Source organism: Engystomops pustulosus, chromosome 8 (genome assembly GCF_040894005.1).
Source record: "Engystomops pustulosus chromosome 8, aEngPut4.maternal, whole genome shotgun sequence".
Lineage (NCBI taxonomy): Eukaryota > Metazoa > Chordata > Amphibia > Anura > Leptodactylidae > Engystomops > Engystomops pustulosus.
Window position 1 is genome coordinate 28,104,628 of NC_092418.1, and position 15,589 is coordinate 28,120,216.

The 15,589-nt window shown below is 35.7% G+C and overlaps 1 protein-coding gene across 2 annotated transcripts in view; it reads left to right on the plus strand.

The window, feature by feature from the left end:
* PRKAR1B (protein kinase cAMP-dependent type I regulatory subunit beta) overlaps nucleotides 1–15,589 on the plus strand; it is a 168,604-nt gene that overhangs the window by 25,759 nt on the left and 127,256 nt on the right. For both annotated transcript variants that reach the window (XM_072120471.1, XM_072120472.1), the window contains exon 2: nucleotides 14,812–15,015. In XM_072120471.1, the coding sequence (XP_071976572.1) occupies nucleotides 14,842–15,015 (174 nt within the window). In that variant the 5' untranslated portion in view covers nucleotides 14,812–14,841. The remainder of the gene's footprint in view (nucleotides 1–14,811; nucleotides 15,016–15,589) is intronic.

Sequence of the window (15,589 nt, forward strand, 5' to 3'; positions counted from 1 at the left end):
GGGGCAGTGATACTATAGTCATACACATTACATAGTGTATAGTAGTGATACATTGTACACAGGGGGCAGTGATACTATAGTCATACACATTACATAGTACATAGTAGTGATACATTGTACACAGGGGGCAGTGATACTATAGTCATACACATTACATAGTACATAGTAGTGATACATTGTACACAGGGGGCAGTGATACTATAGTCATACACATTACATAGTATATAGTAGTGATACATTGTACACAGGGGGCAGTGATACTATAGTCATACAAGTTACATAGTACATAGTAGTGATACATTGTACACAGGGGGCAGTGATACTATAGTCATACACATTACATAGTACATAGTAGTGATACATTGTACACAGGGGGCAGTGATACTATAGTCATACACATTACATAGTACATAGTAGTGATACATTGTACACAGGGGGCAGTGATACTATAGTCATACACGTTACATAGTGTATAGTAGTGATACATTGTACACAGGGGGCAGTGATACAATAGTCATACACATTACATAGTACATAGTAGTGGTAAATTGTACACAGGGGGCAGTGATACTATAGCCATACACATTACATAGTACATAGTAGTGATACATTGTACACAGGGGGCAGTGATACTATAGTCATACATGTTACATAGTACATAGTAGTGATACATTGTACACAAGGAGCAGTGATACTATAGTCATACACGTTACATAGTACATAGTAGTGATACATTGTACACAGGGGGCAGTGATACTATAGTCATACATGTTACATAGTACATAGTAGTGATACATTGTACACAAGGAGCAGTGATACTATAGTCATACACATTACATAGTACATAGTAGTGATACATTGTACACAGGGGGCAGTGATACTATAGTCATACACGTTACATAGTACATAGTAGTGATACATTGTACACAGGGGGCAGTGATACAATAGTCATACACGTTACATAGTACATAGTAGTGATACATTGTACACAGGGAGCAGTGATACTATAGTCATACACGTTACATAGTACATAGTAGTGATACATTGTACACAGGGGGCAGTGATACAATAGTCATACACGTTACATAGTACATAGTAGTGATACATTGTACACAGGGAGCAGTGATACTATAGTCATACACGTTACATAGTACATAGTAGTGATACATTGTACACAGGGGGCAGTGATACTATAGTCATACACATTACATAGTACATAGTAGTGATACATTGTACACAGGGGGCAGTGATACTATAGTCATATATGTTACATAGTACATAGTAGTGATACATTGTACACAGGGAGCAGTGATACTATAGTCATACACATTACATAGTACATAGTAGTGATACATTGTACACAGGGGGCAGTGATACTATAGTCATACACGTTACATAGTACATAGTAGTGATACATTGTACACAGGGAGCAGTGATACTATAGTCATACACATTACATAGTACATAGTAGTGATACATTGTACACAGGGAGCAGTGATACTATAGTCATACACGTTACATAGTACATAGTAGTGATACATTGTACACAGGGAGCAGTGATACTATAGTCATACACATTACATAGTACATAGTAGTGATACATTGTACACAGGGGGCAGTGATACTATAGTCATACACGTTACATAGTACATAGTAGTGATACATTGTACACAGGGGGCAGTGATACTATAGTCATACACGTTACATAGTACATAGTAGTGATACATTGTACACAGGGAGCAGTGATACTATAGTCATACACGTTACATAGTACATAGTAGTGATACATTGTACACAGGGGGCAGTGATAAGTGATACATTGTACACAGGGAGCAGTGATACTATAGTCATACACGTTACATAGTACATAGTAGTGATACATTGTACACAGGGGGCAGTGATAAGTGATACATTGTACACAGGGGGCAGTGATACTATAGTCATACACATTACATAGTACATAATAGTGATACATTGTACACAGGGAGCAGTGATACTATAGTCATACACATTACATAGTACATAGTAGTGATACATTGTACACAGGGAGCAGTGATACTATAGTCATACACATTACATAGTACACAGTAGTGATACATTGTACACAGGGGGCAGTGATACTATAGCCATACACGTTACATAGTACATAGTAGTGATACATTGTACACAGGGAGCAGTGATACTATAGTCATACACGTTACATAGTAGTGATACATTGTACACAGGGGGCAGTGATACTATAGTCATACACGTTACATAGTACATAGTAGTGATACATTGTACACAGGGGGCAGTGATACTATAGTCATACACATTACATAGTGTATAGTAGTGATACATTGTACACAGGGGGCAGTGATACTATAGTCATACACATTACATAGTACACAGTAGTGATACATTGTACACAGGGAGCAGTGATACTATAGTCATACACATTACATAGTACATAGTAGTGATACATTGTACACAGGGGGCAGTGATACTATAGTCATACACATTACATAGTACATAGTAGTGATACATTGTACACAGGGGGCAGTGATACTATAGTCATACACGTTACATAGTACATAGTAGTGATACATTGTACACAGGGGGCAGTGATACTCTAGTCATACACGTTACATAGTACATAGTAGTGATACATTGTACACAGGGAGCAGTGATACTATAGTCATACACATTACATAGTACATAGTAGTGATACATTGTACACAGGGGGCAGTGATACTATAGTCATACACATTACATAGTACATAGTAGTGATACATTGTACACAGGGGGCAGTGATACTATAGTCATACACGTTACATAGTGCATAGTAGTGATACATTGTACACAGGGGGCAGTGATACTATAGTCATACACATTACATAGTACATAGTAGTGATACATTGTACACAGGGGGCAGTGATACTATAGTCATACACATTACATAGTACATAGTAGTGATACATTGTACACAGGGGGCAGTGATACTATAGTCATACACATTACATAGTACATAGTAGTGATACATTGTACACAGGGGGCAGTGATACTATAGTCATACACATTACATAGTACATAGTAGTGATACATTGTACACAGGGGGCAGTGATACTATAGTCATACACGTTACATAGTACATAGTAGTGATACATTGTACACAGGGGGCAGTGATACTATAGTCATACACGTTACATAGTGTATAGTAGTGATACATTGTACACAGGGGGCAGTGATACTATAGTCATACACGTTACATAGTACATAGTAGTGATACATTGTACACAGGGGGCAGTGATACTATAGTCATACACATTACATAGTACATAGTAGTGATACATTGTACACAGGGAGCAGTGATACTATAGTCATACACATTACATAGTACATAGTAGTGATACATTGTACACAGGGAGCAGTGATACTATAGTCATACACATTACATAGTACATAGTAGTGATACATTGTACACAGGGGGCAGTGATACTATAGTCTTACACATTACATAGTACATAGTAGTGATACATTGTACACAGGGGGCAGTGATACTATAGTCATACACATTACATAGTACATAGTAGTGATACATTGTACACAGGGGGCAGTGATACTATAGTCATACACATTACATAGTACATAGTAGTGATACATTGTACACAGGGGGCAGTGATACTATAGTCATACACATTACATAGTACATAGTAGTGATACATTGTACACAGGGGGCAGTGATGCTATAGTCATACACATTACATAGTACATAGTAGTGATACATTGTACACAGGGGGCAGTGATACTATAGTCATACACGTTACATAGTACATAGTAGTGATACATTGTACAGAGGGGGCAGTGATACTATAGTCATACACGTTACATAGTACATAGTAGTGATACATTGTACACAGGGGGCAGTGATACTATAGTCATACACGTTACATAGTAGTGATACATTGTACACAGGGAGCAGTGATACTATAGTTATACACATTACATAGTACATAGTAGTGATACATTGTGCACAGGGAGCAGTGATACTATAGTCATACACATTACATAGTACATAGTAGTGATACATTGTACACAGGGGGCAGTGATACTATAGTCATACACATTACATAGTACATAGTAGTGATACATTGTACACAGGGGGCAGTGATACTATAGTCATACACATTACATAGTGTATAGTAGTGATACATTGTACACAGGGGGCAGTGATACTATAGTCATACACATTACATAGTACATAGTAGTGATACATTGTACACAGGGGGCAGTGATACTATAGTCATACACGTTACATAGTACATAGTAGTGATACATTGTACACAGGGAGCAGTGATACTATAGTCATACATGTTACATAGTACATAGTAGTGATACATTGTACACAGGGGGCAGTGATACTATAGTCATACACATTACATAGTACATAGTAGTGATACATTGTACACAGGGGGCAGTGATACTATAGTCATACACATTACATAGTGCATAGTAGTGATACATTGTACACAGGGGGCAGTGATACTATAGTCATACACATTACATAGTGTATAGTAGTGATACATTGTACACAGGGGGCAGTGATACTATAGTCATACACATTACATAGTACATAGTAGTGATACATTGTACACAGGGAGCAGTGATACTATAGTCATACATGTTACATAGTACATAGTAGTGATACATTGTACACAGGGGGCAGTGATACTATAGTCATACACATTACATAGTACATAGTAGTGATACATTGTACACAGGGGGCAGTGATACTATAGTCATACACATTACATAGTACATAGTAGTGATACATTGTACACAGGGGGCAGTGATACTATAGTCATACACATTACATAGTATATAGTAGTGATACATTGTACACAGGGGGCAGTGATACTATAGTCATACACATTACATAGTGTATAGTAGTGATACATTGTACACAGGGAGCAGTGATACTATAGTCATACACGTTACATAGTACATAGTAGTGATACATTGTACACAGGGGGCAGTGATACTATAGTCATACACATTACATAGTACATAGTAGTAATACATTGTACACAGGGGGCAGTGATACTATAGCCATACACGTTACATAGTACATAGTAGTGATATATTGTACACAGGGAGCAGTGATACTATAGTCATACATGTTACATAGTACATAGTAGTGATACATTGTACACAGGGGGCAGTGATACTATAGTCATACACGTTACATAGTACATAGTATTGATACATTGTACACAGGGGGCAGTGATACTATAGTCATACACATTACATAGTACATAGTAGTGATACATTGTACACAGGGGGCAGTGATACTATAGTCATACACATTACATAGTGTATAGTAGTGATACATTGTACACAGGGGGCAGTGATACTATAGTCATACACATTACATAGTACATAGTAGTGATACATTGTACACAGGGGGCAGTGATACTATAGTCATACACATTACATAGTACATAGTAGTGATACATTGTACACAGGGGGCAGTGATACTATAGTTATACACAATAAACAGGGGTAACATAATAGTGACAGAATAGTGATAGTAGTGTTACCCTATATGCCAGGGGACAAAGTAGTGATATTATAGTCAAAGGAGTGAAACACCTTTTATGGTAGTGATGTTATAATTATGGTAGTGATATAATAGTTATATTATAGTGATAGTATTGACGTAGTAGTGGTATTATAGTGATGGTGGGGACATAGTACTGATGTTGTAGTAATGGTAGTGGCATATCAGTGATATTACAGTTATGGTAGTGATATTCTAGTTATAGTTGTATCATAGTAGTGATATTATTGTAATAGTAGTGACATAGTAGTGATGGTTGTAACGTAGTGATATTATAGTGATGGTAGTGGCATAGTAGTGATATTATAGTGATGGTAGTGCCGTAGTAGTGATATTAAAGTGATGGTAGTGACGTAGTAGTGATATTATAGTGATGTAGTGATATTATAGTGATGGTAGTGACATAGTAGTGATATTATAGTGATGGTATTGACGTAGTAGTGATATTATAGTGATGGTAGTGACGTAGTAGTGATATTATAGTGATGGTAGTGACATAGAAGTGATATTATAGTGATGGTAGTGACATAGTAGTGATATTATAGTGATGGTAGTGACGTAGTAGTGATATTATAGTGATGGTAGTGGCATAGAAGTAATATTATAGTGATGGTAGTGACATAGTAGTGATATTATAGTGATGGTAGTGACATAGAAGTGATATTATAGTGATGGTAGTGACATAGTAGTGATATTATAGTGATGGTAGTGACATAGTAGTGATATTATAGTGATGGTAGTGATATTATAGTGATGGTAGTGGCATAGTAGTGATATTATAGTGATGGTAGTGACATAGAAGTGATATTATAGTGATTTTAGTGACATAGTAGTGATATTATAGTGATGGTAATGACATAGTAGTGATATTATAGTGATGGTAGTGACATAGTAGTGATGGTAGTGGCATAGAAGTGATATTATAGTGATGGTAGTGACATAGTAGCGATATTATAGTGATGGTAGTGGCATAGAAGTGATATTATAGTGATGGTAGTGACATAGTAGTCATATTATAGTGATGGTATTGACATAGTAGTGATATTATAGTGATGGTAGTGACATAGTAGTGATATTATAGTGATGGTAGTGACATAGTAGTGATATTATAGTGATGGTAGTGATATTATAGTGATGGTAGTGGCATAGTAGTGATATTATAGTGATGGTAGTGACATAGAAGTGATATTATAGTGATTTTAGTGACATAGTAGTGATATTATAGTGATGGTAGTGACATAGTAGTGATGGTAGTGGCATAGAAGTGATATTATAGTGATGGTAGTGGCATAGAAGTGATATTATAGTGATGGTAGTGACATAGTAGTCATATTATAGTGATGGTATTGACATAGTAGTGATATTATAGTGATGGTAATGACATAGTAGTGATATTATAGTGATGGTAGTGACATAGTAGTGATGGTAGTGGCATAGAAGTGATATTATAGTGATGGTAGTGACATAGTAGTGATAATATAGTGATGGTAGTGATATTATAGTGATGGTAGTGACATAGTAGTGATATAGTGATGGTAGTGACATATTAGTGATATTATAGTGATGGTAGTGACATAGTAGTGATATTATAGTGATGGTAGTGATATTATAGTGATGGTAGTGACATATTAGTGATGGTAGTGGCATAGAAGTGATATTATAGTGATGGTAGTGATATTATAGTGATGGTAGTGACATAGTAGTGATAATATAGTGATGGTAGTGACATATTAGTGATATTATAGTGATGGTAGTGACATAGTAGTGATATTATAGTGATGGTAGTGATATTATAGTGATGGTAGTGACATAGTAGTGATGGTAGTGGCATAGAAGTGATATTATAGTGATAGTAGTGACGTAGTAGTGATATTATAGTGATGGTAGTGACATAGTTGTGATATTATAGTGATGGTAGTGGCATAGAAGTGATATTATAGTGATGGTAGTGACATAGTAGTGATATTATAGTGATGGTAGTGACATAGTAGTGATATTATAGTGATGGTAGTGATATTATAGTGATGGTAATGACATAGTAGTGATATTATAGTGATGGTAGTGGCATAGAAGTGATATTATAGTGATGGTAGTGACATAGTAGTGATAATATAGTGATGGTAGTGATATTATAGTGATGGTAGTGACATAGTAGTGATAATATAGTGATGGTAGTGACATATTAGTGATATTATAGTGATGGTAGTGACATAGTAGTGATATTATAGTGATGGTAGTGACATAGTAGTGATGGTAGTGGCATAGAAGGGATATTATAGTGATGGTAGTGACATATTAGTGATGGTAGTGACATAGAAGTGATATTATAGTGATGGTAGTGATATTATAGTGATGGTAGTGACATAGTAGTGATGGTAGTGACATAGTAGTGATATTATAGTGATGGTAGTGACATAGTAGTGATGGTAGTGGCATAGAAGTGATATTATAGTGATGGTAGTGACATATTAGTGATATTATAGTGATGGTAGTGACATAGTAGTGATATTATCGTGATGGTAGTGATATTATAGTGATGGTAGTGACATAGTAGTGATGGTAGTGACATAGTAGTGATATTATAGTGATGGTAGTGACATAGTAGTGATGGTAGTGGCATAGTAGTGATATTATAGTGATGGTAGTGACATAGCAGGGATATAGTGATGGTAGTGACATAGTAGTGATATTATAGTGATGGTAGTGGCATAGAAGTGATATTATAGTGATGGTAGTGACATAGTAGTGATATTATAGTGATGGTAGTGATATTATAGTGATGGTAGTGACATAGTAGTGATAATATAGTGATGGTAGTGATATTATAGTGATGGTAGTGGCATAGTAGTGATATTATAGTGATGGTAGTGACATAGTAGTGATGGTAGTGGCATAGAAGTGATATTATAGTGATGGTAGTGACATAGTAGTGATATTATAGTGATGGTAGTGATATTATAGTGATGGTAATGACATAGTAGTGATATTATAGTGATGGTAGTGGCATAGAAGTGATATTATAGTGATGGTAGTGACATAGTAGTGATAATATAGTGATGGTAGTGATATTATAGTGATGGTAGTGACATAGTAGTGATAATATAGTGATGGTAGTGACATATTAGTGATATTATAGTGATGGTAGTGACATAGTAGTGATATTATAGTGATGGTAGTGACATAGTAGTGATGGTAGTGGCATAGAAGGGATATTATAGTGATGGTAGTGACATATTAGTGATGGTAGTGACATAGAAGTGATATTATAGTGATGGTAGTGATATTATAGTGATGGTAGTGACATAGTAGTGATGGTAGTGACATAGTAGTGATATTATAGTGATGGTAGTGACATAGTAGTGATGGTAGTGGCATAGAAGTGATATTATAGTGATGGTAGTGACATATTTGTGATATTATAGTGATGGTAGTGACATAGTAGTGATATTATCGTGATGGTAGTGATATTATAGTGATGGTAGTGACATAGTAGTGATGGTAGTGACATAGTAGTGATATTATAGTGATGGTAGTGACATAGTAGTGATGGTAGTGGCATAGTAGTGATATTATAGTGATGGTAGTGACATAGCAGGGATATAGTGATGGTAGTGACATAGTAGTGATATTATAGTGATGGTAGTGGCATAGAAGTGATATTATAGTGATGGTAGTGACATAGTAGTGATATTATAGTGATGGTAGTGATATTATAGTGATGGTAGTGACATAGTAGTGATAATATAGTGATGGTAGTGATATTATAGTGATGGTAGTGGCATAGTAGTGATATTATAGTGATGGTAGTGACATAGTAGTGATGGTAGTGGCATAGAAGTGATATTATAGTGATGGTAGTGACATAGTAGTGATATTATAGTGATGGTAGTGACATAGTAGTGATATTATAGTGATGGTAGTGACATAGTAGTTATATTATAGTGATGGTAGTGACATAGTAGTGATATTATAGTGATGGTAGTGATATTATAGTGATGGTAGTGACATAGTAGTGATATTATAGTGATGGTAGTGACATAGTAGTGATAATATAGTGATGGTAGTGGCATAGTAGTGATATTATAGTGATGGTAGTGACATAGTAGTAATATTATAGTGATGGTAGTGACATAGTAGTGATGGTAGTGGCATAGAAGTGATATTATAGTGATGGTAGTGACATAGTAGTGATATTATAGTGATGGTAGTGATATTATAGTGATGGTAGTGACATAGTAGTGATATAGTGATGGTAGTGACATAGTAGTGATATTATAGTGATGGTAGTGATATTATGGTGATGGTAGTGACATAGTAGTGATGGTAGTGGCATAGAAGTGATATTATAGTGATGGTAGTGACATAGTAGTGATATTATAGTGATGGTAGTGATATTATAGTGATGGTAGTGACATAGTAGTGATGGTAGTGACATAGTAGTGATGGTAGTGGCATAGAAGTGATATTATAGTGATGGTAGTGACATAGTAGTGATATTATAGTGATGGTAGTGATATTATAGTGATGGTAGTGACATAGTAGTGATGGTAGTGACATAGTAGTGATATTATAGTGATGGTAGTGACATAGTAGTGATGGTAGTGGCATAGTAGTGATATTATAGTGATGGTAGTGACATAGCAGTGATATAGTGATGGTAGTGACATAGTAGTGATATTATAGTGATGGTAGTGATATTATAGTGATGGTAGTGACATAGTAGTGATATTATAGTGATGGTAGTGATATTATAGTGATGGTAGTGACATAGTAGTGATGGTAGTGGCATAGAAGTGATATTATAGTGATAGTAGTGACGTAGTAGTGATATTATAGTGATGGTAGTGACATAGTTGTGATATTATAGTGATGGTAGTGGCATAGAAGTGATATTATAGTGATGGTAGTGACATAGTAGTGATATTATAGTGATGGTAGTGACATAGTAGTGATATTATAGTGATGGTAGTGACATAGTAGTGATATTATAGTGATGGTAGTGATATTATAGTGATGGTAGTGGCATAGAAGTGATATTATAGTGATGGTAGTGACATAGTAGTGATATTATAGTGATGGTAATGACATAGTAGTGATATTATAGTGATGGTAGTGACATAGTAGTGATGGTAGTGGCATAGAAGTGATATTATAGTGATGGTAGTGACATAGTAGCGATATTATAGTGATGGTAGTGGCATAGAAGTGATATTATAGTGATGGTAGTGACATAGTAGCGATATTATAGTGATGGTAGTGGCATAGAAGTGATATTATAGTGATGGTATTGACATAGTAGTGATATTATAGTGATGGTAATGACATAGTAGTGATATTATAGTGATGGTAGTGGCATAGAAGTGATATTATAGTGATGGTAGTGACATAGTAGTGATAATATAGTGATGGTAGTGACATATTAGTGATATTATAGTGATGGTAGTGACATAGTAGTGATAATATAGTGATGGTAGTGACATATTAGTGATATTATAGTGATGGTAGTGACATAGTAGTGATATCATAGTGATGGTAGTGACATAGTAGTGATGGTAGTGGCATAGAAGGGATATTATAGTGATGGTAGTGACATATTAGTGATGGTAGTGACATAGAAGTGATATTATAGTGATGGTAGTGATATTATAGTGATGGTAGTGACATAGTAGTGATGGTAGTGACATAGTAGTGATATTATAGTGATGGTAGTGACATAGTAGTGATGGTAGTGGCATAGAAGTGATATTATAGTGATGGTAGTGACATATTAGTGATATTATAGTGATGGTAGTGACATAGTAGTGATATTATAGTGATGGTAGTGATATTATAGTGATGGTAGTGACATAGTAGTGATGGTAGTGACATAGTAGTGATATTATAGTGATGGTAGTGACATAGTAGTGATGGTAGTGGCATAGTAGTGATATTATAGTGATGGTAGTGACATAGCAGTGATATAGTGATGGTAGTGACATAGTAGTGATATTATAGTGATGGTAGTGATATTATAGTGATGGCAGTGACATAGTAGTGATAATATAGTGATGGTAGTGATATTATAGTGATGGTAGTGGCATAGAAGTGATATTATAGTGATGGTAGTGACATAGTAGTGATATTATAGTGATGGTAGTGATATTATAGTGATGGTAGTGACATAGTAGTGATAATATAGTGATGGTAGTGATATTATAGTGATGGTAGTGGCATAGTAGTGATATTATAGTGATGGTAGTGACATAGTAGTGATATTATAGTGATGGTAGTGACATAGTAGTGATATTATAGTGATGGTAGTGACATAGTAGTTATATTATAGTGATGGTAGTGACATAGTAGTGATATTATAGTGATGGTAGTGATATTATAGTGATGGTAGTGACATAGTAGTGATATTATAGTGATGGTAGTGACATAGTAGTGATATTATAGTGATGGTAGTGACATAGTAGTGATATTATAGTGATGGTAGTGACATAGTAGTGATATTATAGTGATGGTAGTGATATTATAGTGATGGTAGTGACATAGTAGTGATATTATAGTGATGGTAGTGACATAGTAGTGATAATATAGTGATGGTAGTGGCATAGTAGTGATATTATAGTGATGGTAGTGACATAGTAGTGATATTATAGTGATGGTAGTGACATAGTAGTGATATTATAGTGATGGTAGTGATATTATAGTGATGGTAGTGACATAGTAGTGATATTATAGTGATGGTAGTGACATAGTAGTGATAATATAGTGATGGTAGTGGCATAGTAGTGATATTATAGTGATGGTAGTGACATAGTAGTGATATTATAGTGATGGTAGTGACATAGTAGTGATGGTAGTGGCATAGAAGTGATATTATAGTGATGGTAGTGACATAGTAGTGATATTATAGTGATGGTAGTGATATTATAGTGATGGTAGTGACATAGTAGTGATATAGTGATGGTAGTGACATAGTAGTGATATTATAGTGATGGTAGTGATATTATAGTGATGGTAGTGACATAGTAGTGATGGTAGTGGCATAGAAGTGATATTATAGTGATGGTAGTGACATAGTAGTGATATTATAGTGATGGTAGTGATATTATAGTGATGGTAGTGACATAGTAGTGATATAGTGATGGTAGTGACATAGTAGTGATATTATAGTGATGGTAGTGATATTATAGTGATGGTAGTGACATAGTAGTGATGTTATAGTGATGGTAGTGACATAGTAGTGATATTATAGTGATGGTAGTGATATTATAGTGATGGTAGTGACATAGTAGTGATATAGTGATGGTAGTGACATAGTAGTGATATTATAGTGATGGTAGTGATATTATAGTGATGGTAGTGACATAGTAGTGATGTTATAGTGATGGTAGTGACATAGTAGTGATATAGTGATGGTAGTGACATAGTAGTGATATTATAGTGATGGTAGTGATATTATAGTGATGGTAGTGACATAGTAGTGATATTATAGTGATGGTAGTGACATAGTAGTGATATTATAGTGATGGTAGTGATATTATAGTGATGGTAGTGACATAGTAGTGATATAGTGATGGTAGTGACATAGTAGTGATATTATAGTGATGGTAGTGATATTATAGTGATGGTAGTGACATAGTAGTGATGTTATAGTGATGGTAGTGACATAGTAGTGATATAGTGATGGTAGTGACATAGTAGTGATATTATAGTGATGGTAGTGATATTATAGTGATGGTAGTGACATAGTAGTGATATTATAGTGATGGTAGTGACATAGTAGTGATATTATAGTGATGGTAGTGATATTATAGTGATGGTAGTGACATAGTAGTGATATAGTGATGGTAGTGACATAGTAGTGATATTATAGTGATGGTAGTGATATTATAGTGATGGTAGTGACATAGTAGTGATGTTATAGTGATGGTAGTGACATAGTAGTGATATAGTGATGGTAGTGACATAGTAGTGATATTATAGTGATGGTAGTAATATTATAGTGATGGTAGTGACATAGTAGTGATATTATAGTGATGGTAGTGATATTATAGTGATGGTAGTGACATAGTAGTCTTGACATTATTGTGATGTGATATAATTATGGTAGTGACATATCAGTGATGTATTGATGTTGTAGCTATGATAGTGACATAGTAGAAGTCTCTGAAAGAGTTCATACAAGACGCACGCTGAGATCTGTCTTTAGTGAGCGCCTGGCTTATAGTAATGACAAGAACCAGATGACACTTTTCTTTTCCTGTCCTGGACAATTCTGGAAGTTCTCTTAATGTTTGTGGTCACCACCATGTTATTCCCAGATGCACTACAGATAACTTACTATAAATATTGGCTACGGCCCCCACCCACATATTTCATCTGATGGGCGTCAAGTGTAAACTTTGGTTTCTCCGGAATTGTGTAAATATATATATTTTTTAATTAATCTGCTATATCTTTGCATTTTGTGATTTACTTTGTGTAGCAATTCCGGAATTGTCAGGTTCTGGGAATTGTAATGGGACTGTAATGGAAAAACCCTACAGGGACCCTTGTAGTTTACTAAACATTCTAAGTTTTAGGTACTGGGGGGCTCCCACAGAGTTTTAAACGTTTGGACCTTCAGCGGTTTGATAACTCCATCCCCTATCCTTACATAAGTACAGCATTTATCTCCCTCATCGGCTTCGTGTTAAAGGGGTCCTTAAAGAAAATCGTCTATAAAAATCAAGCATGATAAACCAGGAACACTTACTCATAGATCCATTTGTTATCCATGGCCTCCTTCCTTCTAAAAATCAACTTTTAAAATTATGCAAATGAGCCTGAAGGGCTCATGGGCGTGTCAACAGAGCTCCTCCATACTGTACCTTGACAAGCTGTAGCATCTGCCTGATGTGATCTCTCACAGTGGGAGGGAAGCTACCGCATGGAGGGGCTCTGGTAACACCTCCCAGATCCCTTTTGGCTCATTATTATAATTTGTTAAGGTTAATTTTAGAAGGAGGGAGGCCATGGATAACAAATATAAGACATAGTAACAATGCCTGGATCTATGAGTAAGTGCCCCTGGTTTATCCTGATGGATTCTGATGGTAGATTACCTTTAAAGGGGTTTTCCAGTCTATAAAAATGGACAACCCCTTTAATCCTGCTCCACTTTCCATTGTAATCCATAGTTAAAGTTGCAGAAATAGGTATTACACCTCTCTCTCTCCTTCCAGGCTTACAGCGTCTCCTTCGCCTGATCCAAGATGGCTTCTTCATCTTCCTCTAACCTGGAAGACGAAAGTTTAAAAGGCTGTGAGATCTACGTGCAGAAGTTCAACATCCAACAAATCTTGAAGGAATGTATTGTGAACCTGTGCATCGCCAAACCTGAGCGCCCCATGAAGTTCCTGAGAGAACATTTTGAGAAACTTGAGAAGGTCAGTAGTCGGGAGGGGGTGTCTTCTACATCCGGTCGTGTTGTCAGTTGTACATTTTAAAGGAGAATTTTCATTGGGATCGACTGTAAATATTCCCTGAGAAATAACAATTCCGGAGGTGTTTTGTTACAGTGTGTCGTTCCTCTGTTATTCCTACTAGAAATGTAAAAAAAAAAACGGTGACTGTGTGTTACCACTAGAGATGAGAAGACCCCATGGTTGGGTTCAGACACCCTCTGGCCAATCACAGCCATGGCTAGTTGCTTTTGGGTGTCAATTTGCCTGATTGGCTGTCAATATGTCTGGGTCAGGCGTCTGAATCCGAGTACTGGGTCCACTTATCTGTAATTACCATACCATTCAGTGAGGTAAATAGTTTGGGGAGAGTCAAAAGTCCCCAAAAAAAGGGAAAATGACCTATGTGAATACTCCTTCAAATATTAGATGAGGGGCCTATCTTTTAGGCTATCTTGCTGCTATCTTGAATGACACCATATTGGATCATGGGCAAATTTTGCCACAAACTGATCTATAATATGTCAAAAAATAAGAACAGAAATGGTGCAGGCACAGT